We start from the raw sequence: 25,915 nt of genomic DNA, 5'->3' as shown, positions 1-25,915 counted from the left end.
CTGGTAATGAGACACTTTTCTTGGAATGCACGCATGATGACGATGGGCGACAAGTCAGTCATCCATCACGGAAAGAAGCTAAACCATAGAGCAGACTTGAGGAAAAGAAGCTGGCTCAGCTAATGCCAATGAAGCACAACCACCTCGCATGCAAAAAATCATCCCTCACATTCAGTTCGTGAGCTCGCTGCACTGCACCTTTTGCACCTCTCCTTCCGCCGTGCCAAAGTACACCGCCACTGGCTTCTGGCCTCCCAGCAGACCTGCCGCCTGCGCCTGAATACCATTCAACCCACAGAAAAGTCCCACCTCCAACACACCATTAATCGCCTTGATCCTCCTCGCCAATGTCTCCACTTCCCACACCCCATCCTTCCCACTCCCGTCCTTCCCCTGCTTGACATCCCCCGCAGTCAACAACTGCTTAAACGGCGCATCAATAATATAAAAGCTCTGATCCGTCTGCACGGGCCCGGTCTTGGAAAGCGTATGCTCCCTCAAAATCGGCTTGACACTCCCCAACGCCACCAACTCCCGAATCACACTCGCATACGCAATCGGCGCAACCTCAATCGGAATCGTCGGCCAATTCGTCAACAGCCGCTGCTGGTTCTTGCGGTAATCCGCGATACACACGAATTTCTTGCTCCGGCACGCCACGAGTTTCTCCTGGAAGAGACACGCGCCGCCGCCCTTGATGCAGTTCAGCTCGTCGTCGACTTCGTCCGCGCCGTCGAAGGCGACTTCCAGCTGCGCGTCCGCCGGGAGGGAGTCGAAGGCGATGGGCGTGAGCCCGGCCGCTTCGATCACTTTGCGCGAGTTCCAGCCTGTCGGCACGAACCAGTTTATGTGGCCTTGTGGGGGCGGGTGCGCGGCGAGGTGCGCTTTGATGGCTTCGACGCCGTAGACTATGGTGCTGCCGGAGCCGATCCCTACGAAGCGCATGGTGGAGGTGAAGTGCTCGGCGACGGCGGCGAAGGCGGCTTTCTTTTTGGCGGCTTCGACGAGGGCGGTGGAGGTGGCGGCTTTGGCTTTGGCTTCTGCTGCTGTGGTGGCCATTTTGAAGGTGGTTGTGAAGGGGCGGGTGCTGCCAGTGGTTGTCCAGAAGGAGTGAGATGAGGTGTCCCAGATGTTGAGGTTGTGGAGGATGGTTCTTCTCAACCGGGTGAAATCTTTTGTTGATGTTAGGCGGGGTTTATCTCATAATCTTCCTCCTACAGACAGGATGAGACTTACTCTTGTGCATCAAAATCTACCACTAGGTGTTGAGCGGGAGGTGACGTGCAGTTTAAGTATTAGAGTATGCTGTTAATCAGCATTGTGTAAGGGAAGACGGGAGTTTCTGCAGATACGATGTCACAGTTCGCTGCTGGGCAGTTTTGCCCCACATCCTTGCGCTCCAATGGCTTTCTGCTGCCCCTCACTCGTATGAGTGTGAGGTGAGTTCTGATATCGGGATTGGAATCGCGAAGATCTGATAGTTGGAGACGGGGCGGAAGTTGTAGCTAAGAAATGTATATCTCCTTCCTTAGAAACGATGACCATGATAGAGTATTAAATGTTTCACCCGGATGGACAAAACAGTACCGTGCAAGGATGCCAATCAAAGTTTTGGTCAAGATTGATGGATTTGATTAAGATAAGATAAGGACAGCTCTCTCAGCCTCAGGCGCCACACTGACGTCTAAGCTCCAGGCACGCGTTCGAACATCGCGAAACCTTGGACCACCTTCAACCAACAGCTGTACCATCACAGTGGCCGACCATGGTTTCATCACAGACCGAAGTGCCTCCTCCACTACAGGACGTCCCCACGGCCAAGGAGAAGAAGTATGACCGCCAGCTTCGTCTTTGGGTGAGTAAGCCACAGTCTGTCTTCTGAAAGGCGACTTGCTAATGGTCTGGTTGCACAGGGAGCCGGCGGACAGCTCGCCCTGGAAGAGACGCATATCCTCCTCATCAACAACGGCCCTGGCGTAACCGGCGTAGAGACGCTCAAGAACCTCGTTCTGCCTGGTATCGGCCAGTTCAGCATTCTCGATTCGGCGGTTGTCAACGACGCGGATCTGGGCGTCAACTTCTTTTTGGATGATGATTCTTTGGGCAAGTTTCGTGCGGAAGAGACGGTGAAGTTGTTGCAGGAGTTGAATCCGGATGTCAAGGGGACTGCTATCACGGAGGTATGTGGAGTTGGATATAATGATGTTTGCGTGTGCTAATGTGACGGTAGCCTCTGGAGACTTGGGCAGTCAAGGACAAGGTCTTTACGCCGTATACACTCGTCCTCGTCGCTGCACCTATCGACCCGGCCATCTTCGCGACCATCGACAAGCACGTCCAAGCACTCGAGATCCCCACGTTCTACCTGCACTCAGTCGGCTACTACTCGCAGTTCTCGCTCTTCCTCCCACCAGCCTTCCCGATCGTCGATACCCACCCAGATCCCACTTCAACAGACGACCTCCGTCTCTTGAAACCATGGCCAGCACTTACAGAGTTCGCAAAGCAAAAGGCGGCGAATATGGATAAGATGAATGGCGAGCAGTTTGCGCACATCCCGTGGATTGCTTTGATACTACACTACCTCTCACAGTGGCAGGCGAGTCACGAGGGCAAGCTGCCTTTGGCGTACAAGGAGAAGACACAGTTTCGAGACCTCGTGCGGTCAGGCAGCTCGACCGAAGAGAACTTCGACGAGGCATGCGCTGCTGTACTGAAGACTTTAGTCCCGGCTAAGCCAGCCTCCAAGGTTACGGAGATATTGAGTGCTCCTGAGGCGAAGAACTTGACGGCTACTTCGCCGCCATTCTGGATCATCGCGAATGCTATTCATCAATTCTACGAGAAGCATGGCGAACTTCCTTTGCCTGGTGCGGTACCGGACATGAAAGCTCAGTCGGACACGTTCATCCAGCTTCAAAACATCTACAAGGCCAAAGCTCGCGAAGACTGTGCAGAGGTTGTTGCGAGTGTGCGATTGCTTGAGAAAGAACTCGGCCGATCAGGCAAGCTTGTGATTGATGAGAAGGAGATCGAGAACTTCTGCAAGGGCGCAGCTCACATCCATCTCGTCCGTGGCAGACCTCTCAAAGTCGTAACGCCAGACACTGTGACCACTTTCGGCGATCGAGCGAAGCATCTCGCGAACGAGCTGACCAACACAGAGAGCTTGTCTCTGCTTTACATTGCCTTTGTCGCCTGGGACGAGTATGTTGCAACGCACGCATCATCTGCAAAGGAAGCCGGTGGTGAAGGCCTAAAGGTCCCAGGTGCTGGAGACGACTACGAAGCCGATGCCGAGAAGTTGACAGGCATATCGCACAAGATCATCGATTCGGTCATCAAGGAGGCTGGCTCGTTCGTCGAAGACCCTGAATACACCCAGATCAAAGAGAAGGTGGGCAAGCTCTGCGTTGAGCTGACACGAGCTGGAGGCGCTGAGCTGCACAACATCGCTTCGTTGACCGGGGGATTGATTGCACAAGAGGTCATCAAAGTCATCACGAAGCAGTATGTGCCCATTGACAACACTTGTGTGTTTGATGGCATCACGAGCAAGTCGTACGTGCTGCGGATATAGAGACCAGGGGGGTGTTTTAAGGGAAAAAGGCACGTTGATGAAGTGACGAAACCGCATGGGAAGGCGTTTGGGTGGCTCGATGCATTTCCAGAGGCGCGAACGAAAAGTACAGAGCAAGACTGCTGTACATATAGCTTTACCTAAATCGAGAGCTACGCACATGGTGTATGTGCATTTTCGGGATGAACCGCGCACTGCAACGAATGAAGAGGAAGAACCTCCAAGCCTGCATGTCGCCCTCACCGCTGCTTCCATTGCACCTTAAGAGATCCTTGTAGATTGAAAAGACTATATAACTCTAGCAACTCCCCTCCACTTCTTCTCCTTCCAAGGCATCGAAAAGCACCATGCGAAAATTGAGTACGATTGTCGACGCTAAAATCCGCACTAGTCAAAATCCCATTCACTTCGCCGCATCTAGCGCCGACTTGATGGCATCACATGTCGACTTGGCGTCCCCAAACAACATCTTCGTATTCGGCTGATAGAACATCGTGTTGGGCAAATCTGCATACCCCGAGCCCATTCCGCGCTTCATGACGATGACTTGCTTGCTCTTGTAGGCTTCGATGATGGGCATGCCGGCGATGGGGCTAGAAAAGAACACAGACATGTTAGCGGGAGGGAGGCATAAACGGCGGGAATGGCAAGAGGGGAAGCTTACCTATCCTTCTCCAACGCGATAGGATTCACAGTATCGTTCGCGCCAATGACGAGCGTGAGGTCGACATCATCGAATCCCTCCTCATTAATCTCATCCATCTCAAGCACGATATCGTACGGCACACTCGCCTCCGCCAACAACACATTGCACTGCCCCGGCATACGTCCCGCGACGGGATGAATAGCGAATTTCACCTCCACGCCCATCGCCCTCAACGTAGACACAATCTCCGCAATGGGATACTGCGCCTTCGCGACCGCCATGCCATACCCCACCACAATCACGACCTTCTGCGCGCTGCGCAGGTTCTCGACGGTGTCCTCGACGGAGGTCTGGGTGATTTCGCCTGTGATTTCTTTTTGGGGGCCGGTTTGGGAAGGGGTGGCGATGCCGCCGAAGAGGACGTTGGTGAGGGACCGGTTCATCGCGACGCACATTATGTAGGAGAGGATGGAGCCGGAGACGCCGATAAGCGAGCCGACGGTTGTGAGGATGGGGGAGTTGAGCATCAGGCCTTCGGCGACGAGGGCGAAGCCGGAGTAGGCGTTTAGGACGGTTATGACGACGGGCATGTCTGCGGGGCGAGGTTAGTGGGTTGGGAGAGGTGGGGGAGGAGGGGTGTACGCACCGGCACCGCCGATGGCGGAGGTGGTGGTGAAGCCTTTCGCGAAGGAGAGGGCAGCGTTGACGCCTAGACATGTTGCGGCGATGGCTGGGGCTCCGGGGGCGTAGGCGAGGAAGGCGCCCATTGTGGCGACGTTGGCTGTCAGCATCCCGCCGTTGATGAGATGTCTTCCTGGGAGGATTGTTGGTCGCGAGGACATTCTGCCCGCCAGTTTGAGGAAGGCTACGATGGAGCCTGTGAAGGTCACGCCGCCGATTAGGACGCCGAGGTAGCCGGTTACGAGGTGCAGGGTGTCGACGTGGGAGATGGCTGCTAGGACGGAGCCGATACTGGTGAGGACTGCGGCGAGGCCGACGACGGAATGGAGGGCTGCGACGGTTTGGGGGAGGCCGGTGGGTGTGATTCTTCGACCGATGAGGGCGCCGATTAGACTGCCTAGGCCTGCGATGCTGAGGCATTGGATGAGCGTCTCAGTAGGGAAACCAACTGCTCCGAGGGATGCCAGAACACCGGATCCGACACCGAGAATACCCATGAGGTTACCTGTCCTGGCCGTCGTCTGCGATGCTAGGCCCGTCAATGACCCAATGCAAAGCACACTGCTGACAAGATACCCAGCTTGCACAAGCCCAGCCATGCCTGTCGTCGTGGCAGCAATGAACCCACCACCAAAGAGCACGCCCGGAATAGCGTACAACCAAGGATACTCAGGGGGATCCGTCGGCCGTCTGAACATATCCAGCATCCTCTTCGTAATCACAAACCCACCCGACACATTCACGAACGCCAGCAGGACAGACGCAGCACCGAGATATTGAGGGATCGTCTGAGGTAGGTATCCGCCTCCCATGATGAAGAACCCTCCTATGCCGACCATGCCGGAGATGGCGTTCGTGACGGACATCAAGGGGGAGTGCAGGGCTGGAGCCACGCCCCAGACGACTCGATATCCGATTAGACCGGCGAGGGAGAAGGTGAAGAAGTTGGTCATGAAGAGTGGGCCGGTCATTTTCCCCAGGGCTAAGGCTGTGCCCATGCCGCCGGTGACTAGAGCGACTTCTCGAGTAGCTTTTTGCCAAGGGGTTAACGCTACGACTTCGGTCTCTTTCGACTCGGTCGCTTTGGCCGCTGGGGCAGGAGGAGGCGCCACTGGGGGTAGTGTTGGAACGAGCTCGCCGTCGTGCGTGACGATCGATCTCCTGACCACCTCGTCGTTCAGATCGATCCCAAAGTGGCCGTCCTTCGGCGACATGGATAGGAGGAACTTCGTGATGTTGTTCGAGTACAACGTGGACGCCTGCGTCGGTAGGCGCGAAGGGAGGTCCGTATAGCTAAAGATTGTCAGTCCCTCATAACTTAAGCTGCAACAGCACGATCACTCACCCAATAACAGTGACACCACCATGCGAAACCAGTTCACCAGGAACCGTAACCTCACAATTTCCCCCATTCTCCGCCGCCAAATCCACAATCACACTCCCAGGCTTCATAGCAGCAACCATATCCTCCGTAATCAACGTCGGCGCCGGCTTCCCAGGAATCAAGGCCGTCGTAATAATGATATCGACCTCCCGTGCCTGCTCCATGAACAGCTTCATCTCCGCCTCGATGAACTCCTTAGACATGACCTTGGCATACCCTCCGCCTCCGGAGCCTTCTTCTTTCATCTCGACTTCGATGAACTCTGCGCCGAGACTCTGGACTTGCTCTCGCGCTGCGGAGCGTGTGTCGAAGCCGCGGACGATCGCTCCCATTCGACGGGCTGTGGCTATGGCACTGAGACCCGCGACGCCGGCGCCGATTACGAGGACTTTGCAGGGGGGCACCTTTCCGGCTGCTGTTGTTTGTCCAGTCAAGTATCGTCCGAAATGGTTACTCGCCTCCAGGACAGCCTTGTACCCAGCGATATTCGCCATCGAGCTCAACACATCGAAGCTCTGCGCGCGGGTGATCCGAGGAATCTGATCCATGGCAAAGGAAGTCACCTTCTTCTTCACCATCGCATCAAGCAACTTCTTATTCCGATCTAGATTCGGCTGTAAGATGGAAATTAACACGCCTCCCTCTCGGAACCCCTGAAGGAAATTATTCGGCGAAAGAGTTGTGCTTCGCAACCGAGGCGGCCGGACTTTGAGCACAATATCGCTGTCATACCAGACCCGCGAGGCGTTGACGAGAGTCGCGCCGGCTTCTTCATATTCGTGCGCTGGGAACTGGGCTTGGAAGCCTGCGCCGTGCTCGATGAGGACTTCTTTGAAGCCTTTCTTCAATAACAACTTCGCATTCTGGGGCGTGATGGCCACTCGTCTCTCGCCGGTGCGGACTTCGAGGGGCACGCCGATGGTGAGATTGCCATAAGGAATGGCTTGGACGGGTTTGGATTGCTCCTCGAGGACTTTCTGGCTGGGCTCTTGGGGCTGTGGCGGCGGCGGTGGCGGCGGTTGTTGTTGTGGGGATGCTGCTGCTGCCGCTGCGGCTCCTTGGGGACGACGAGGAGTGTTGAAGAGGAGACGGGTTTGGTTGAAGGCGCAGACGAGCCTGAGACAAGAGGGTTTCTGGTTGTAGAGGGAGACATTGTATGGCCTCAGTGGCCGCCAACCGGGCCACATCTTGGAGAGCTGGCTTTATCATCAATCGCCCGGTTTCGATGTTTGTCGTCCTGTCGGTTTCTGGTCCTAGCCGGAAAGCTGCCTGCAACCTGTATCTCCTTGCTAGATAGTCCAAGGCTGTGTCTGTCGCCTGCGGAAATGACCTGGTCAATGTCCTACAGTGAGAGAAGAAAGCAACACCTTCACGACTTGAAACGAATGCAAGATGTCCACAAGTCTCCCTTGAGGCAGTGGTAAGCGCTCGGGTACACAGCCTCCGTACCTCCTCCCTCCTTCCACGCTTGTAACAGCCGGCCTTCCCAGTCGCGGCCACGAGAAGGCGGGGGTGTCTGTCACGCGTCTGAAGACGAGGTACTTGGGTACACAATGTGGAGCCGCCGAGCCTCCTGCTCCCCAGACTGGCGGGTGTGGTTGCAGAACGCGGGGTGTGGGGTTTGGGGTCGATAGAGTACGACAAGGAAGGTAGTTAGTATGAGGTGCATGGATTGTCTTTCTCTTTTTGACTCAGCTATCTGGCCAAGAACTGAATACCTCGTAAATCACGTAGCGATTCGTCTCATTCGAAACGGCTTTTCCACCAACGCCAACGCTAAGGTAACAATATCAATCAACCAGGGAGCAAGCAGACCTACAGCTGCCCAAGACATGCCGTTCCTCTTCAGTCCCAACCACCCTCATCGTCAAAGTCATTCTTCTTCGACATGCTCGACTTCCTCGGCCTACCGCGCTTCTTCGGTCCACCATTCATCCCAGAATCAATCGACTTGCGCTTCTTGCCGCGAGGAGTCGCTGCGACGGAAGGACTCTTGGATGTACTGCTCACACTACGAGCATCATCTTCATCGTCGATTTCCATGTTGTCCTCGTCTCCTGAGCCGACTTTCACTTCAGAATCCACGGTGTACGTCTCTACGAAGGAAGTGCACATTGCCTTCTTTGCGGTTTCGGTGTCGAGGGATGCCATGATGTTTTTGATGTTCCGCTGGAATGACTCAGTCAACGCTGGTGCATTCGTGGCGCGGGTTGGCGCTTTGCTGCCGTCTTTGGCGAGGTTCTTGGGCTTGCCGGCGTACTTTTGCATCATCCAGAGTTTGCGCAGGTAGGTGCGCGTCTCCCAGATGAGCGAGAGTATCTGAGCCGAGACAGTCAACTGCTCTAGTCGCTGGGGGTCGATATTGTTGTTCTGAAGCATGGGTGCAGGCTCGGTGCTTGCAACGACGATGCCGTCAGAACCACTCTCTGCCGTGGCAGAGGATGTGACAGGAACTTGGATCTTCTGAACATCGCTCTCGATTGCCTGCGCGACTTCGGTGCCAGTCCCAGCGACAGTCTTCTCCAGTGAGGACAGCAGGTGCGAGACCTCCGAGACCGAAGTGTAGTCAAAGAATGCAATGTTCTCGACGCAGAACCGCACGTACATCAGGTGCGGCGACATTGAGCCTTTCAACTGTAGTTTGGCGGGGTCGAAGTTCATGGAAGCGCAGATGTTCGTCGCAAACTTCTGACGCACCCCGGCCTTGCCAGTCTTCGTCACGTCCCAGAAAAAGTGCAGCTTAGCGGCTGGAGGACTGCCGCTGCAGCCTGTCGCACTCTGGACGACTTGCACTTGGTACTGGAACGCTCGTTGGACAGCTTTGACGAGCTGCTTCTCGAAAATACTCTCGTATTTGCCGAATTGCTCCTTGTGTGCCTGGAAAGCCAGACCTGCGATGGCGCTGTTGGGGCATGTCTCAAGAGCGACCAGACCAGGTGCACTGTCTTGAGGATAAGAGAGGCCGCTGGTGTTGATGAGCACAACTATGCGAGCTGCAGTGAGAGCAACATCGCTCACGGATGACAATGCGATGCGGAGGAATTGCGGCATGAATCGCTGTGAGAGCGCTGCGGATGCCTTGTCGTGTCCCGTAGCCTTGTAAGTACCTCCCAGGCGCTGGGCACCGCCCTCAATGCCCGCGGCAATCTCCTCTTGCTGTTCTCCACCCGCGACTCCCGTAGCGAAAAAGGCCTCAAGGCTGGTCAGCATGGCAGATTCCAAAGACTGCACTCGAGCTTGGAACACAGCTTCAATGGCGTTGACAACGTCAGCGCGTTCGAAGTGCTCTGGGTACGACTGGCAAATCTCGCAGATCGCTCCGATGGCAGCCTCTCTGATGGTAACCGGCTGTGTTGGGCTGGTGAAGTAACAGATGATCTCGAGCAGGAGGCCCGCAACATTGTCGCCCCTGTAGCTGGAATATCGACGATCTGACTTGAACTCCGCCAGATGACGATCAAGGTCGCATGACTTGCCGAATTGACCAAGTATCAACAGCCGTTTGACTTGCTTTGCCGGTGGCTCAGTGCTCACTTGCGATTTACGCTCGTCATGAATAGGTGCCAGCGCTGACTTGATCATTAGGAGCGGTCGCTTCGTGTGCCCAAGCAGTGCGTCCATGGTCGCAACACACGGTGCGATCACCGCCACGACTGACTTCGGCAGCGTTTTACCCATTCCTGTTAGCAGCGAAGTCGTCAGTTTTTCGAGGTCCTTGTCATTGACACCAATGACGACTGGAAGCGTGTAGTTCAGAATGTTGACCACAGGAACGAACATCTCCAAATCGGCTGTCGTGTTGAGGTGCCTCGTGAACGGTTCCAAGTGTGAAAGCTGGGTTGGGGTGAACAGCTTCGGCCAGGCCTTCGCGAAGACGTACAGCGCCCCTGCTACCGTAGCCTGAGATGCACCGCCAGGGAGATTGCCCTCTCGCAAACGTTCAACAGTGACGGCGACAAACATCTTTGCAATCCGCACGTTGTCAGATGCCTGCTTCGAAGAGCTGAGCAGCTTTTTGAGCATCTTCTCCAGCACGTTGGCGACATCATCACCAAGCTCGACAGTCTGAATGATGAGAGCTGTGTGTGAATTCAGTCTCAGTTGAGCATCAACAGAGCGATCACTAGATGCTATGTCGCGGAAGGCGGAAAACCAGACTTCTTCGATGGTAGCTCGAGCGACTTCGGCTACGCTCTCCTCATTGTCTTGCATTCGGGATATGAGAGCATTTGATATCTGTGCGCGCACAAGGTTGTCGTCGCTGTGCAGGTAGACGTCTTTGAGGAAGGCCATAGCGCGCTTTCGAACGCCGACGGCGGTGTCGTTGGTGCGCGGCACGATTTGCTTGTACACTTTCTGTTCCACCGCTGGTCGAAGGTTGACGCACTTTTGAAGAAGGCCCAGCGCAGAATCTCTGACCAGGGCCGACGCATCGCCCAGGCAGCGGACAATATGATTCAACACATGCGTATCGCGATCGAGGACTGAGGGGTCTTTCTCCAGCAAGGTGTTGACGCTCTTGAGACTTCGACTGCGGACGGTGGGCTGCTCGCTGCTGAGAGACTTCAACACGACGCTGAAGATTCGACTGAATGCCTTGCAGAGTAGCGAATTAGCTGCCACGAGTCGTCCTGCTAGCTTTCCTTGATCAGTCGTTGGCCTAGGGAAGTCAGGCTCAGCATTCCCAAGCCAGTGCTCATCTTCGATCATGTACCGGATCCTGGTCTGAAGTGCTGTGGCTGAGTAGCCAACGCTGATGGCATCTGGTGAGTTTTCTCGGTCACTGCAGACAAAATCGGCCCATTGCATGAGATGATACCCTCGTGCAGACTGCAGTCGTGGATCATTCCCACTATCGCGTGCGTCTAGATACTCAATCACCACGCGGTAAGGGCCTTCGAAAGCTGTAAGGGTTGCGGTGCTCATGTCGCCATTCTTCATCGCTCTGACCACATTGGCGAGGCGGGCAGAGAGTGGGTCGTCGGTGTCAAGAGCGTTTGCGCCACTTAATGCAGAAGCGCGAATATCCAGTATACCGGATCCCACGGTGCCAAGTATCTCAAGCGCCAGCGTTCGTGAAGGAGCAGGACTCTTTGGATTCTCGGCCAGACCAACCAAACTGGTAACCAGCGCACGCAGGAGCAACTCAGCGGCAGGCCAGTCTGTCGATCCCATCACATTGAGGAAGTCGTCGACAAAGATGTCGAGCAAACGTCTGTACGGCTCGTCGCTTGATTTGGATGTGCCCAAAGCCCGCTCGAGGAGAACCCGGACAATGTACCTGGCATACTGTTCGGCGCTCTTCTTGAGGGGCTCGTAAAGTGAAGACAAGTCCTTGCTCGACTTTGGTGCTGCAGAGCGCTGCTTCCTCGACTTCTTCTTGGCCGACGAATACTCTTCTGAGTCGTCAGATTCATCCTCTGCAGATTCTTCATCCTCTTCGTCCTCGTCGTCTTCCTCTGTGGTCGTCTTGCCTCTGAGATCCGCGGTAGCACTTGTTTGGACCAAGCGCATGAGCAGGGCTGACACCAACTGGATTGGCTTCGCATCTGGTAAAGTGTACTGCCTCGCACTCTGCTTCGTAGCCGGCAATTTGTCGAGTGAAAGCAGCATCTCGTCAACGATGAAGGTCCTCTGGCTGGTGTACTTTTCGAAGATTCTTGCAAGGCCGTCCATAGCAGCTTTGCGCAAGTTTTCGAAAGATTGCGTTCCCAACGCCGCATCTCTATCGCTGGTCGCGTTCTCTGCAAAGATCAAAGTCTTGCACAAATACTCCAGGCTTGAGATTCCGCTTTCGTCGACGTCAGTCTTGTAGAACAATTCTCCTAGCAGTTGCGTGCACTTGGTCGTCAGCTTCATGAAGAGCTGCAGAGTCTTGCGATTCTCCACTGCAATGTCAAAAGCCGGGTTCCGTGGTGCTGCTTTCTCGCCGCGGACCTTGTCGCCCATAATGGAACGCATCTCGATGACAGGTATGACGCAGCCCTCAACTGCGGTCCGTACTGTATCCAGGACCAGTCGTAGATGGTCCTCTGATTGCAGCTCCTTGTAACGTGAGCCACCCGCCATGATCCGCATCATAACTCGAGCAGCGATAAGCCCGTGGTGAGCACTTGCAACTCTGCTGAGCCAATTGGAGATGTCTTGCTCTTCCCAGTCCTCACCGACATGGAGAAGACCGGACTCCGACGAAGCAAGAAAGGCCTCGCACAGTTTCTGCACCCTTGCAAGCTGCTCAACTTCGAAGCTGTCGATGCGATTGTGCGCATAGACCTTAGTGGCTGCTGCATCCAGTCTGAGCAAAGTATCGGCAGTGAAGAGTGGGGAAGAGCCATCTTCCACTTCCGTCGAGCTGAAGATATTGCCCTGCGCTGAAACGAAACCAGAAGTGTCGGGCTGCAACTGATCCTCGGCTTCGAAGATGTCCACAAGCAGAGACTGCATGCTATCAACGGCTTGATCCGCCTTTTGGTCTAGACTGACAGCCCGGCGGCCGCTGGTGAGGTATGCGGCCTGATTTCTTAGCGGTGTAGAGTCTCGTCCCTCTGGCACTGGTACTTTCTGGTACTCTGCCAGCTGTGCAGGTGTCAAGGTCGTTGTTACCGCATATGCCGTTGGTGTGGGTGTGGGACGTGGGGACACCATCTTGTACTCGGCTCGTTGAGCTGGGGTCAATGGTGCGGGCAGCACCAATGCCTTGGGTGTAGATTTTGACGGGGTTGGTGCGGTATGGTGGGCGTTGAGATTTCCATTCTGCAAGCCTGCCTGTGGAAGAGCATCCGGTCGTGGGGTGATGCTGTGGCCAGAGTGCCTTGGCTCTGACATGTCTGGGTGTTTGACAACAATCTTCTTCATTGTCTGCTGTCCTGGTGGCTGCTGCACTCGTCTGGGGCTGACTACGATGTTGTCGCCCACATCACTGGGTCGCTTGTGCTTGACGACAATGTTGTCATCCGACGTTGGCGACGCTTCCGGCGTCGCGTACGAAAAGGTAACGTTGTTTTCCTCGTACACCCGACCCGCGAAGCTGCTCAACTGTGGCTGAGTCTTGGATGGGGGGAGATCCGCTCTTGTCCGCTTGCTTGTCTTGAACTTGTATTCAGGCAAATTGCTAGGTTCCAACAGTCTCTTGACGTCGTTCGCTGCCTTGTCCTTTCTCTTGTCCTCGGCCTCTGAACTGCGTGATCCGGCCTCAAGGCGTTCGAGATCACGTCGAGCGGCTTTGATATCCTCCAAGTCTTCGAATGCAGTAGGCTCGATAGATGGCAGCGCCATCGGTGCTGTGATGAGGTCTGAGGTGAAGTTAGCCAAATAGAATGAGGTAGAAAGCCTAGACTAGCGCGCCCGGGCGAGGTGCAGCGTCATGCGGGGTTGAGTGAATGGAAGCTGACTGACCAGGATTGAAGGGGACGATGGAGCTGAAGGGAGAGTATGGGAGCGCTTCATTGACAGTCGGGACTCGCAGTTGGCGTTGGTTGGGTTGGCCATTTGGAGCAAGGCCGTTGGCCTGCTGCATATAATTATGCGCCATGGTGACCATGTACTGTGCACGATGTGCTGGGCAGTTCTCCTCCTCTTCTAGTCGTTGGCCATATCTATGAAGCGCAGCAAAGGCTCGTCACTCCCATCTGTAGCGTCGTTTGCAACGTCGTTTGATGGCCGCAAGCGGGAGGCCGAGTTATGCCAGAATGACCGGGATCCGCGCCGTCGCGTGTCTTTCGTGCGGAAGATCGGGCGTTCAATGGCGACTGGTATCGCGACTCTCCACGTAATATTCGACGTTTGGACAGGCGAAGTTGATGGAAAGGTGCAAGTAGGAGAATGCTCAGGACCATCAAGTGTCGTCGAGCACTCACGCGGCGCGGAACCCTCCCGCTTTCCCATTGCAGCAAGCGCGATCGTGTCGGTGCGCGCAATCCCTGTCGCACATCCCGCCAAGCTTTTGCGCGTTCCCAGCCGCTCCCTCTGCCAGAACTTTTTGTCGCAGAGGCGCGCTTCACTGCAACTTGCCGCCATCACATGCTGGAAGCAAATCACAAGCTCACTGTGCATCAGCGACAATGACGGCAATCGGCTCACTGATTTTTTGCTCGGATTGTGGCAACCTGCTGGAGCCAAATGTGGGCAAAAAGGCCTCGATCGAATGCGATGTCTGTGGCGCTCAGAATAAAGGTACATTGACTCGTCTGAGGGAGGATATTTTCACAGCATACTGACTTCGCAGACACGTCTTCCAAGGTCGTAGTGACCACATCGAAGCCTTCGGCATTCCCCTCGACTCTGCGCACGAGACTGCGATCAGATGTCCAGGAAATCACAGAAGCCGATATGCAGACCGACGCCACCATCAAGCAATCCTGCGAGAAGTGCGGCAATGAAGAAGTGCGGTTCTACACTCAGCAGCTTCGATCTGCAGACGAAGGAAGTACGGTCTTCTTCACGTGCCCGAAATGCAATCACAAATGGAACACCAACAACTGATCGCCTGGGGAAACTTGCTTGGATTTTATTACGACTGGATCCTGGGTATCTATGCTGCAGCCTCTTGTGCCTGTGCCACTGGAATTGTGGCATACTCCATCTCGCCGTTGCGCTCAAACTCGGCCATATCCAACGCCACAATGATGCTGTCTCTCACGACTTGCTCTGGATCATCGAGAAACTTCTTCAACACATCCTCCACGCCCTCTTCTTCGCCTAAGCTTCCCAGCGCCTCTGCAGCTTCATGTCGAACCATGCTTGCCTCTTTGACATCGCTCAGCGTCTCCACTAGACTGGGGATGGATGCTGGGTGTGAGAGCTGGCCGAAGACGAATGCGATCTCGTGTCGAAATAGAGCAGAAGGGTCCTTGAATCCTGCAGCGAGCGCTTGGATTGCAGGTACGGCAGTTGGGAGGTCGGGAGGAGAGGCGAGGTCTCTGAGTGCGAACATGGCTCGGTAGCGCTTGAATAGAGGGAGTTTCGTGTCGAGTAGCGTGGATTCGAGGGCGGGTATGGAACGTGTGTCATTCTGCTCAGCCATGGGAGGCGCGGGATCTATCGATGCAAAGTCGCTAGGTCATGTTAGTACTCCACACAATTCAAAGGCTGCAGACCCTATTCAAGACTCGGTCTTGGAATGTAAAACCTGACATACCTCTGCTTCAACTTCTCCACCCTTCCCTCCTCCGAATGCTCCCACTCAATCCTCTCAATCGCAATATCACACGTCTCCCTCACAACCTCCTCCTCTGTGTTATCATCCCTCCTCTCCCTCAACAAGCCCAAACTCTTCACATCCCCCAACGCTCCAATCGCCTCCGCTGCTTCATGTCGGCACATCGCATCCTCGCCGCGATCCTCAATCACCGCCCGCAAGTACGGAATTGCTTCATCTTTCCCTGACTGCCCCAAGCAGTACGCAAGCTCGTGCTTCAGTAAGGCGGATGGGGATGTGAGTGCTGCGGCGATAGCTTCAATCGCGGGGATCGTCTGAGGTGTCGCAGGCTTTTGCGCAGCGAGATGCTTGAGGGAGAATAAAGCGCGGAAGCGTTTGGCGAGGGGTACGGTTTCGGAACAGAGGTCAGCGCGGAGGGTCGCGACCGCTTGGTCTTCGGGGAGGAGGGCTGCTGGAGACATAGTCGTTGACGATGGCAAGGTACATACAGGATTTCGAGCACACAGGCATCTAAGAATTCTCGACCCCACCCCACCGATAAGACCCTTATCGTGATGGCTTGATTTAAACTTCCGGCACGGTCCCTGCGTTGGACCCACGTGTCTCCGTCTCGAAAGCATGTGAAAGACGACAACCCTCCACCTAACATTCAACTCACCACCAACACCATACTCCTCCAACAATGACCCTCACCGACCCAGCAACCGGCCAGCAACTGCCAGACTCCGCCATCCAACGCGTCCTCTTCGTAACCCCCACCGTCCACGTCTACGGGATCCCGCCCATAACCAGCACCAAAGGCTTCCTCGCATCCTCCTGGACCTCGCCCACCCAGCCCACCGCACAGCAAATCTTCACTGCCCGATTACGCATAATAGAGACGTCCATCGAGGGCAAGATCAAAGCGGATATCGTGCTGGAAGATCCTAAGAGTGGGGATCTGTTCGCCGCGGCGCCGTACACGAGTACGGCGGCGGTACAGCAGGCGAATGATAGTAGTCGGTTCTTTGCGTTGAGGGTGGTGGGGGAGGGGGCCATGAAGGCTACGTTGGGAATTGGATTCGAAGACCGGAGTCCGGCCTTTGATTTTGGGATTGCGTTGGGAGAGGTGACGAAGGTGTTGGGCTTGGAGGGGAATGCTGGTACTTCTGGGCCAGCGAGTACGAAGACGAAGGGGAATGTGGATGAAGATAGCAAGAAGGATTTCAGCTTGAAGGAGGGTCAGACGATCAATATTCAGGTTGGGTCTAGAGGACGACGAGCAGCTCCTGCTGTTGGGACTGCTAGCAATCAGGACGAGAACGCGGCATTGTTCTCAATCGCCCCTCCGCCAGGTGCTGCGAAGCCGCAGAATGATTTCCCTCCCATTGCGCCGCTTTCTGCTGTGGAGGGGAAGTCCGCGCAGGAGTTGGGATTTGATGATGGCGAGTTTGGGGAATTCCAGTGAGCTGGGGATTCTCATCTTGGTCGCAACAGTACGAATAAAAGGCCCATGACGGCCACGCCGGTCGCCGCGCCTTGCAGTGCTGTGTTGGTCACATCGACCTTTCTGAGCCGAACGATCCGTTCGCTGAATAGATCCTGAAGCGCTTCTTGATATGCCTCAAGGGTAGACTTCGAAGCGCCTTTCTCAGACGGTGCTTGTTCGACATTGCTCTTCGTAACAGGGATCGCCCCAGCGAAGTCAGCAGCTTCTGAAGGCAACATCTCTCCGGCGGCGAGCGGTGTCCCGCCAACGTCCTCTTTCGGCGGCAACAAGCTATCAAGCAAGGTCTTATCATCCTTCTCCGCCTCGACAGAAACCTCCCTCGGCGGAACCACTGCATCAATCTGCCTCTCTGCCTCCGCCCCACTCGGCACCACAGTCATCGTCTTCTCGTCGAGAGCAGCCTTAACATCCCTCACAATCTTCTTTCGCCTATACGGCTCAAAGATGGCAATCTGGGCCAACAACAGCAGAATATTCACCCCCATCAGCCCAAACGTCACCCAAGTGCTATTCCTCCTAATCGTATCACTCCACACTTGCTCCTCATGATATTGCTTCCTCTCCAACTTCTCCATGAGCGACCGAGCATCTTCTAGACTCCTCTCTGCAGCCGTGAGATTATCTTTGGCCTGCTGCACATCCATATCGTTCATATGCTCCGAGCGCACAAGAGACATGTACCTCTCCAGATCCGTCGGCGACCACGAACTCTTCCTCTCTAACAACGCTACGATCTCCCGCTGTGCGGAAGTCTGCTTCGCGTGTGCTTCATGGTGCTCTTCCTTCGCTTTGTCCACCGCTGCATGTAATTCGCGCACTTTCTGTTCTTGTTCCGTTATCTCCTTTCGAAGGGCTTCGATCCCGGAGTAGTCGGTGCCCGTGTAGACGTTTATATGTTGGCCTGCGATTGAGGCGCGGAGGAGCAGGGTGTCGAGGACTTTGGAGGCGCGGTTGGAAAGTTGGGAGCGCTGGTTCGCGGTGTGGGAGGGGAGGGTGTTGCTGGAGGAGGCGGGGGTTTGGGCTTCTTCTGAGGAAGGGTTGATGGCTTTTCGTGATTCAGGTCCACCGTCCTGTCTTCGGAGGGTCTGCGAGAAGTGCTTTCTCAATCCAGATTCATATTCCACTCGAGTCTTCTTGCTGTCCTGCTTCCCTCGACATTGTGCACAGGTCCATGGTTTCGTCAACGAGCTGTAGCTCGCCTGAGACTTTGTTGGGAGCGACCATCGTATCAGTTCAGCTCCAATGCGAGCCGTCGGCCGTCGGGCAACACTCATCGTCGAATATGCATTGAGGGAGCTTGCTGCATGATGTTGATATCCGCGGCGTGAGGTCTCGCTAGACCTTCCTCCAGCGAGTCTACCTTTGTGCATAATCTTATGCACAACCTGTGGTTATCTCATAATTTGAGATACACGTAAACTTTGCCTCCGACCTCACTTGCTCTTTTGAAGCCCCACTCTCACACAACTCCACACACATAAGTTGCTCTTAATACGATCCCCTCCACGAACGGAGGCAAGGCTCTGCTGATAGTGCTTAGCGGGAGCTGACACCGTCATGGGCTGGACCAGACACCCCACCGACAGCCCCAATTTCCGTAATGGAGGCGGGCCTTCAAAGTCCGGAAACCGTTCGCCAAAACACCTTTCGAGACAGGTCCGTCGCAGAACCCACAACACCCTGTCAGCGAACACGCAAGAACATGCATGGCCTTGAGGGGTAAACGTAACACCTGCATGAGAGTTCGGTGTTTCGGTCTTGCCCAACTGGGAAGTCAACGAGAGCCTCGTCTTGGAGCTATGCCCTCGCCGAGTTGCAAATGTAGCAGGAGAGGTTGTGACAACTTTGTGCGATCGTCAGTCTCTCTGGACTGTTCTTTCGCCTTTGTCTCTCATCGCAGTAGCTGCCAAAATGTCATACAAACACCTTAGCATTGAACGTAGAGGGGACGTCTTCATCATCACGCTGCAGAAGCCACCCCAGAACCGACTAAACGTCGAAGCTTGCCTTGAACTCATACGAGCATACCGCAGTAAGTCACCTTGATCTCCAAAGCTCACAACAACCAACACCAATCCTCAGGCATCGAATCCACCCTGGGCGAAGACACCTCTGGCGCCGTGATTCTCAAAGGCTCCGACGAGAGATATTTCTGTACTGGCTTGGACCTCCACGAACGCGATGTCAACCGTTTCGCCTCCAGTGATGGTTTCTATCCTCTGCTCGCCACGATCCTCGATTTCCCCTTCCCAACGATCGCCCTTATCACGGGCCACGTCTTCGGCGGCGCATGTCTCCTTACTTTGGCTCACGACTATCGCGTCATGAACAGCAACAGAGGCTACTGGTCCATGCCACCCGTCGACGCAGGTCTGCACCACCCTGGAATGGGATCTCTGCTCAACGCAAAGCTAAGGCCGGAGGTTAGGAGGAAGGTGCTCCTTGAGGCTTACAAGTATAAGGCAAAGGAGGCTTTGGCGGACGGAATCGTCGATGTTGCAGAACCGCCGGAGAGGATGTTGGAGGTGGCGCTGGAGTTGGCGGAGAAGTGGAAGGCGAAGGCGAAGATGGGCGTGTATGGGATTCTGAGGAATGAGTTGGTTGGGGAGGCGTTGAGGGCTTATCAGAGTATCAGCTATATTCATCATAAGGAGACGGCGAGGGAGGCGAAGGTTAAGTTGTGATGATACAATTGAATTACCTAGTTGGATTTACGAAAGTGTCATAAATGAGACTGCTTTGACATGTTCTTTGTTCTGCCCCGATCGTTCGAGGTGCCCTTGGGTATTGTGGTCGAATTCGTCTGACAAACTCGAACTTGTGCGATCTTCCAGAGCCCCAGTGATTTGTGAAAGACGCTGATGGATATGCTCATGCTATATGTGAGACTGAGGTCAAATTTGAAGTACCAAGCTTAGAGCTTGCTCGCCTTCTTCGGCGACGACCACCGCTGAACATCAGGATGCCCCTCAACAGGAAACATCTCCTTCACCAGGACTTTCTTCATGACTTTCCCCGTCGTATTCTTCCGCAACTCAGGGACGATCCGAAGCAGAGTCGCTGCACATATGTCAGCAACAACCTCTCGGATAAGCTCAAGTACACTCACGCATCTTATACCCAGCGAGATTTCTCCTCAGATCACCTCGCAATTCATCAATCGTCAAATGCTCCTTCAGATCTTGTCGAAGGACTATCGCCGCAGCGACCCGCTGTCCATACTCCTCGTCTTCGACGCCGACGACCATAACTTCAGAGACGTACTCCAACCCCAGAATCTCCCTCTCGATATCCAACGCTGACAACTTATACCCACCGGACTTGATTATATCAATCGACGCGCGTCCAAGGATCCAGTAGAACTTTCCTTCTTTTCGCGCAATGTCTCCTGTCTTGAAGTATCCCTCCTCGTCCATGGACGCTATGGTCGCTTGGTCGTCGAATAGGTATTTGTTGAAGATGATTGGACTCCGGACGAGGACTTCGCCTTCGTTGCCATTTGTGAGCTTCAGGTCGATGCCGGGAGACTTGATTCCTACGGAGCCGTCGGGGATGTGTCCTTGAGCGAGCCAGGGTGTGACGCCAAAGACGTTGGCGAACTCTGTGCCGCCGTAGCGTGTGAGGATGGGGATACCGTTTCGAAGTGCAGTCCATTTTTGTTGCAGTGGTCGGGGCAGGGCGCTTGTCCCGCAAAGCATGGCGCGGATTCGGCGGGCTCCTTGGACGTATTCTTCAGCTGTCGATGTTTGGCGCAGGTTTTGTTCGTAGTATTGCATGAGTCTCATGTAGATGGTGGGCACTCCGCTGAAGACATCGAGGTCACCTTTCTTGACTCGTTCCCAGGTCCAAGCTGTATCGAAGCCGCCGCTCTTGAACTCGATAGTCCCTCCTGCCCATAGGAAAGGTAAGAGTGTGACTGTGATGCCTGTTGCGTGGTGTACAGGCAGCGTGTGGAGAACGAGATCACCCTCGCAAATGCCATGTTGATCTGCGAACTGTGTTGCAACGTCGTAGAGGAAGCCTCGCCTTTTGACTCCGCCTTTTGGCGGACCGGTTGTGCCTGACGTGAATATCACATAGGCAGACTTGTTGAGGTCCATGTACCTATCAGAGGACACCTGAAAGTCTTCCGACGGTAGCGGCGTGTTCATCAAGAAAGGTCGAATTCTAATCGATCGAAACGTCTGGCTTGAGTCTCCATCGACCATTGCAGCCTCGAGACCCTCACCCAGCTTCAGACATTTGTCTGCTGTCAACACCGCTATGGCTTTTGATTTGGTCGCAAAGTAGAGTGCTTCTTTGACTGGTAAGTCCGGTGAGATTGGCACAACCACTACGCCCAGCGCTATCAGCGCCAGGAAACCCACGACGAACTCATATCCACCAGGGCCGAGCAATAAGACGAAAACCTCCTCTTCCTCGATTTTCGCGAGAAGACCAGCTCCAAATTGTTGTTGCAATGCGTTTCGAAGGCACAGAACGTCGGTCAGAAGTTGAGTGAATGTCGCAGTGAAGCCGAAGGTTATATCGCGGACGGCGACCAGCGGTTTCTGAGCGAGCCTGACGAGGCGACTGAAGAGGAAGAAGTTTGGGAAGACATTGGGTCCTGCATGTGCCGACACTACGTCGCACCTGTCGAATGTCGGTTGTTTCGACATGGTGGCAGTTTCACTGCTGTTGTGATATCAGTTATGTTCGTTGCTAGGCAATGTGTTGGGAGATAGACATACCTAAGCTGGCGGTGCAAGTCAATGGAAGAGCTCACCAGAGAAGCTCGCGGTGCTGGCCACGTTCTCCAGTGTCGGGCAGACAGCTGACGTCAATACTGCCCTCTATTCATCTCGAGAGAACCACTCAATTATCAATCCTGATGTACCATGGCAAGCTATCCAAGCTGGGTGGCATGCTGCAGGAAGAGAGGAAAAGTGCCCGAAGAGGAAACCCCGAAAATCTCCGAAGGGCTGGGTAGTGGGCGAATGTAACTTCACGCCCCAGATTGGTACGTGATCCTGTACATGAATGTGGAACAGGGCGTAGATGTTGTGAAAAGAGGCAGCAGACCGCTACTGAGCAGTGTCGGACCTGGGTGTTCACTTGGACCCGTTCCAAACCCCTCTTTTGTAGTACACGCAAGTCGTGGAAGGAGTAAACCTTGGCTGTAGGTCCTCATAAGAGAGTATAGCCGTCTCACTCTGTCGGCATCTACTATCTTTCTTGTCATGAATAGTATCCAGGAGACCAGAGCTGCGCTCGAAGCTGAAGGCGTCCACATCGGCGGGTGGTCGTTGAAGCAGGCATTTGTCAGGAGCAAGGCATCGCCTGTTGATGGTAAGACTTGATTTGGCGAATGTAGAAGGGTGTTGACAAGGATAAAGATGGTGTGCACCAACCTGAGCAGAACGAGGCCTTCATTGACTGGAGTGTTGCTGAAGAGCGAGCCCTGGTGCGGAAACTGGATTTCCGAGTGCTGTTCCCATGCTGCATTCTTTACTTTCTGGCATATTTGGACAGAGCAAATATGGGCTTCGTGAACGTGCTGCAGAAAGGAACCCCTGATAACTTCAGTGAAAGCCTGCACCTGCACGGGACGGACTTCAACTGGGCAGTGTCGATCACATACTTCGTGAGACCGCTCAATCGATCCTTTGTGGCCGTCCTCAACATATTGACGATCTCGATAGATGACAACCGTCTTGCTTCTACCGTCGAATCTGCTTATGAAAACCATCAGTGGCAAGAACTATTTTCCGATCAGTATGTGCAGCTTTGACCAAACATGACCTAGCCAGCTGATCGACTTCTAGTCATGGTCGGATTTGGGACTGTACGTTCGTCACGAGAACATCACTGTCCATGGTTTAGCTGATTCGAAAGTAGGTGGTTTGCTGCCTCGGCGCGGTGCAAAATCGAGCAGGCCTCTTCGCAGCACGGTTCTTCCTCGGCGTTCCGGAGGCTGGCGTGGTCCCTGCTTGCCTAATGTATTTCTCTTTCTGGTATAAGCCAGAAGAGAGAGCCCTGAGATTTGGCATCTTCTATGCGGCGAATTCTTTGGCCACGGGTCTCGGCGGGTTCATCGCAAACGGTGTGGACGATCTCGACGGAAAGGGTGGCCTGCCTAGCTGGCGATGGCTGTTCATCGTGAGCAAAATTACCCTCAACGAGTGTGAAAATGCTAAGATCTCCTAGATTGAAGGGTTAATGTCCATTGCCATGGCACCGGTTGTATACTTCCTCCTGCTCACGTTCCCAGAGACCACCACAGCCTTCAACGAGCGAGAGAGACACATCGCTATCAATCGATTTGGACGAGGTTCGACAAGGCAGACTGATGCCACCTGGGATACAAGGGCCGTTTTGCAGGTGCTGTCGCGCCCGTCGACATATGTCTTCTTTGTATCGTACATTTGCCTTTTGATTGTGGCAGTCTCATTGGGGACGTTTCTGCCGATCATCCTCACCAACTTTGCGGGTTTCTCCAGCACACAGTCCAACGAGTACACTTCCGCGGTGTATCTAGTTGCCATTCCGATCTGTCAGTCCAGATTGCTCTCTTGAGATACGTGCCCACTAACTTTGAGCAGACGCCTTTTGGTCCTGGCATTCTGACCACGCCAGGGAGCGAATGTGGCATTACTTGCTACCCGTGCTCGGAGCCAGTGAGCAGAAGAGCCTTCTCATGGCGAGAGGAACGTCAACTGACATTATCGCCCAGTTCCTTGCTTTGCCGTGTGGACGTATGTTGCAGCACATCGAAGTCTCGAAGGCCTCAAACCAATCACACTCTACGGCCTGGCGTTTCTCGGAAATCTTGTCTCCAGTGAGCTGAAAGTTTGGCCTTGCATAAAGCAATGGACACTAACGAATGTCTTTCGCTAGTCGCGCAACCGGCAGCATTGAGCTACCGGTCATCGACATTGTATGGGGCGGCAGAACAGGCCGTTGGAGGCGCAACAGCGGTCGCTGCGTTGTCCATCTCAAGCATCATCGGACCGCAAATATATCGGACGAGCGAAAGTCCGTGGTATCTCAGTGGCTTCTCGACGTCGTGCGGCACTCTCGCGTTTACTGTGATCGGATTCGCAAGCTTGCCGCTGTGGTTCTTCCTGGAAGCTAGGCAGCGGAAGAAGAACACTGGACACGCTTTGCCTCTGAGAGCGCTGGACGACGCACTTCAGGCACAGGTTGGTCTCGCATTGATACAGAGCGAATGGTTCACGCTGATGATATTTAGGTATCTGACGCGGTTAGAACGCAGGCGAACCTCCAGACGGCCATGGAAGAAAAGGTGGACCTCGAACGCGAGGCTGCAAACCAGGCTGAACATGTTGAGACCATGGAGATGAATGAGGTATCAGGGAGTAGAAGGGCCAGCCATCGAGGTGCTGTTGACGTGTGAAGTAAAGGAGTGAAGTTGACGCAAAAGTACAATGTTTATGTCCTCAATTTCGCCTAGGTGCTCCGTAGCTAGTGAATCCTTCGAAATACAAATGCCGACCAGCCGACCTCTTCTTTCCTTCAACACTCCCACATCCACGCTTACGATGTCAATCTACAGCGTTTGGCATGTCGACGTTTCGAGAGTACGATCCCGTGCAGAGCCTTCATGCAGCTCCGCCCAAAGCTTGCGAGGAGTGCCATGCTCGAAAAGTGAGGTGCATCTCGAGCGGTCGCGGCCAGTCGTGTGAACAATGCCTCAAGCACGGGATTGCTTGTAGACCGCGTAGCAGGAAACGAAAACGAGCTCAGCAGAATGGGGAACAGCAGCATAGCCCTCGAAGAGAGGCCAGTCAAGCGGTAACCCATCCAACGTCCTGGCAGCCAGAGCAAGCAAGCGAGTCGACTCCTCCCCTTCTGTTCTCTGGAAACGGTACTCGGGCCTCAGCAGATGCCTCTCCTTTGGCATCGAGCACGATCGATCGCTTTCACAACTCGTCGTTTCTGTGTCGCACCGCCATTCTGGGTCAAGATTTCCACGACATCGATCATGCCAATGGCGGCACCACTGCTCGTAACCCAGAGCATACGCTGTCTTCGACAGATCTCGAAACTCTGAAGCTCCATAATGCGTTTGAGCTGCCGGATTATCCGGAGCGCCAAAGTTTGATCGATGTGTTCTTCGACAAATGCTGGGCCTTCATGCCTGTGGTCGATCGACTCGGGCTCGATCCCACGGAGACTGACAGCCCCATTTCTTATCTACTGCTGCAGGCAGTCTTGCTGGCCGGTCGTAATATGCGCCCTCACCGATATCCAGCCTCGATGACGGAAGTTCTCTACAGACGGCTAAAGGCCTTGGTCTACTCTGGCCATGAACGCAGCCCTCTAGATCTAGTAGCGGCTCTCTGTCTAATCCAGTGGAGCACAGCAGTTGCACCAAAGGACATTACGCAAGACTCTCCACGATACTGGACGACGATGGCCGTTGGTATTGCGCAGCAGATGGGCCTCCACCGCAAGTCCACATCGCCAAGAGCAGATGATTCTTTGCGCAGACGCATTTGGTGGACCCTCTGTGCCCGCGACAATTTGTCGGCGTCAGCACATGGAAGGCCACGGCTCATCAACCCCCTTGATTGCGACCAACCTCCCCTAACGACCGCAGACTTTCCTGAGTCTGCGGATGAAAAGAGTGCGAAAATATTCATGTCTTACGTCTCGATTCTTCAGATATTGGGAGACTTATGCCAATGCATTGTGAGAAAAGGAGAGGCAGCAGCGTATGAGAAAGAGGAAATCGCTGCGCGCTTGATGGCGTTTCTGGACCTAATGCCAAGCGACTTGAAGCTCGTGGACGCAAGAGGTTCACCGACACCATACAACTTGCACGTTGCTCAGCTTCATATCCCGATTCTGGCGACGATCTTGATCCTTTACCGCCCGAAATCTGTATTCACTCTTACGTCCGCAAATGCTGCGAGCGTTGCAGCGGCCAATCTGAGTTTCCGGATTTTCGAAGCCATTGAGCTAAGAGAACACAC

The 25,915-nt window shown here is 54.4% G+C and overlaps 11 protein-coding genes across 11 annotated transcripts; 5 read left to right on the top strand and 6 right to left on the bottom strand.

Moving 5' to 3' along the window:
* Window positions 1-171: 171 nt before the first annotated feature.
* M409DRAFT_56202 (uncharacterized protein) lies at window positions 172-1,059 on the bottom strand (the record flags this gene model as incomplete). Its single annotated transcript, XM_033813217.1, has 1 exon — window positions 172-1,059. The coding sequence occupies one exon, from the start codon at window positions 1,057-1,059 to the stop codon at window positions 172-174; it is 888 nt and encodes a 295-aa protein (XP_033665719.1).
* A 706-nt stretch (window positions 1,060-1,765) lies between these two features.
* On the top strand, window positions 1,766-3,580 carry M409DRAFT_24734 (uncharacterized protein; the record flags this gene model as incomplete). The annotated part of the gene is made up of 3 exons (XM_033807365.1): window positions 1,766-1,855; window positions 1,914-2,180; window positions 2,231-3,580. 3 exons carry the CDS (start codon window positions 1,766-1,768, stop codon window positions 3,578-3,580), a joined length of 1,707 nt encoding a protein of 568 aa, XP_033665718.1.
* Window positions 3,581-3,983: 403 nt separating this feature from the next.
* M409DRAFT_67561 (uncharacterized protein) lies at window positions 3,984-7,478 on the bottom strand (the record flags this gene model as incomplete). The annotated part of the gene is made up of 4 exons (XM_033817464.1): window positions 3,984-4,173; window positions 4,245-4,818; window positions 4,873-6,200; window positions 6,253-7,478. The coding sequence occupies 4 exons, from the start codon at window positions 7,476-7,478 to the stop codon at window positions 3,984-3,986; spliced, it is 3,318 nt and encodes a 1,105-aa protein (XP_033665717.1).
* A 658-nt stretch (window positions 7,479-8,136) lies between these two features.
* On the bottom strand, window positions 8,137-13,822 carry M409DRAFT_67560 (uncharacterized protein; the record flags this gene model as incomplete). The annotated part of the gene is made up of 3 exons (XM_033817463.1): window positions 8,137-12,834; window positions 12,934-13,583; window positions 13,687-13,822. 3 exons carry the CDS (start codon window positions 13,820-13,822, stop codon window positions 8,137-8,139), a joined length of 5,484 nt encoding a protein of 1,827 aa, XP_033665716.1.
* Window positions 13,823-14,351: 529 nt separating this feature from the next.
* Window positions 14,352-14,772, top strand: M409DRAFT_24731 (uncharacterized protein; the record flags this gene model as incomplete). The annotated part of the gene is made up of 2 exons (XM_033807364.1): window positions 14,352-14,463; window positions 14,516-14,772. 2 exons carry the CDS (start codon window positions 14,352-14,354, stop codon window positions 14,770-14,772), a joined length of 369 nt encoding a protein of 122 aa, XP_033665715.1.
* A 49-nt stretch (window positions 14,773-14,821) lies between these two features.
* On the bottom strand, window positions 14,822-15,909 carry M409DRAFT_56199 (uncharacterized protein; the record flags this gene model as incomplete). Its single annotated transcript, XM_033813216.1, has 2 exons — window positions 14,822-15,344; window positions 15,428-15,909. 2 exons carry the CDS (start codon window positions 15,907-15,909, stop codon window positions 14,822-14,824), a joined length of 1,005 nt encoding a protein of 334 aa, XP_033665714.1.
* Window positions 15,910-16,130: 221 nt separating this feature from the next.
* M409DRAFT_67557 (uncharacterized protein) lies at window positions 16,131-16,895 on the top strand (the record flags this gene model as incomplete). The annotated part of the gene is made up of 1 exon (XM_033817462.1): window positions 16,131-16,895. The coding sequence occupies one exon, from the start codon at window positions 16,131-16,133 to the stop codon at window positions 16,893-16,895; it is 765 nt and encodes a 254-aa protein (XP_033665713.1).
* An 11-nt stretch (window positions 16,896-16,906) lies between these two features.
* Window positions 16,907-18,211, bottom strand: M409DRAFT_36984 (uncharacterized protein; the record flags this gene model as incomplete). Its single annotated transcript, XM_033810651.1, has 1 exon — window positions 16,907-18,211. The coding sequence occupies one exon, from the start codon at window positions 18,209-18,211 to the stop codon at window positions 16,907-16,909; it is 1,305 nt and encodes a 434-aa protein (XP_033665712.1).
* Window positions 18,212-18,848: 637 nt separating this feature from the next.
* Window positions 18,849-19,621, top strand: M409DRAFT_67555 (uncharacterized protein; the record flags this gene model as incomplete). The annotated part of the gene is made up of 2 exons (XM_033817461.1): window positions 18,849-18,969; window positions 19,020-19,621. The coding sequence occupies 2 exons, from the start codon at window positions 18,849-18,851 to the stop codon at window positions 19,619-19,621; spliced, it is 723 nt and encodes a 240-aa protein (XP_033665711.1).
* Window positions 19,622-19,851: 230 nt separating this feature from the next.
* M409DRAFT_24726 (uncharacterized protein) lies at window positions 19,852-21,595 on the bottom strand (the record flags this gene model as incomplete). The annotated part of the gene is made up of 2 exons (XM_033807363.1): window positions 19,852-19,997; window positions 20,047-21,595. The coding sequence occupies 2 exons, from the start codon at window positions 21,593-21,595 to the stop codon at window positions 19,852-19,854; spliced, it is 1,695 nt and encodes a 564-aa protein (XP_033665710.1).
* Window positions 21,596-22,156: 561 nt separating this feature from the next.
* On the top strand, window positions 22,157-25,530 carry M409DRAFT_24725 (uncharacterized protein; the record flags this gene model as incomplete). The annotated part of the gene is made up of 12 exons (XM_033807362.1): window positions 22,157-22,265; window positions 22,313-22,560; window positions 22,619-22,691; window positions 22,742-22,761; window positions 22,815-23,075; window positions 23,124-23,469; window positions 23,519-23,593; window positions 23,650-23,754; window positions 23,814-24,118; window positions 24,169-24,285; window positions 24,756-25,362; window positions 25,430-25,530. 12 exons carry the CDS (start codon window positions 22,157-22,159, stop codon window positions 25,528-25,530), a joined length of 2,367 nt encoding a protein of 788 aa, XP_033665709.1.
* Window positions 25,531-25,915: the final 385 nt, after the last annotated feature.

Source organism: Zasmidium cellare (assembly GCF_010093935.1).
Source record: "Zasmidium cellare ATCC 36951 unplaced genomic scaffold M409scaffold_24, whole genome shotgun sequence".
NCBI lineage: Eukaryota > Fungi > Ascomycota > Dothideomycetes > Mycosphaerellales > Mycosphaerellaceae > Zasmidium > Zasmidium cellare.
Note: the sequence above shows the minus strand (reverse complement) of the source record. Positions and strands in the feature narration are given on the sequence as shown.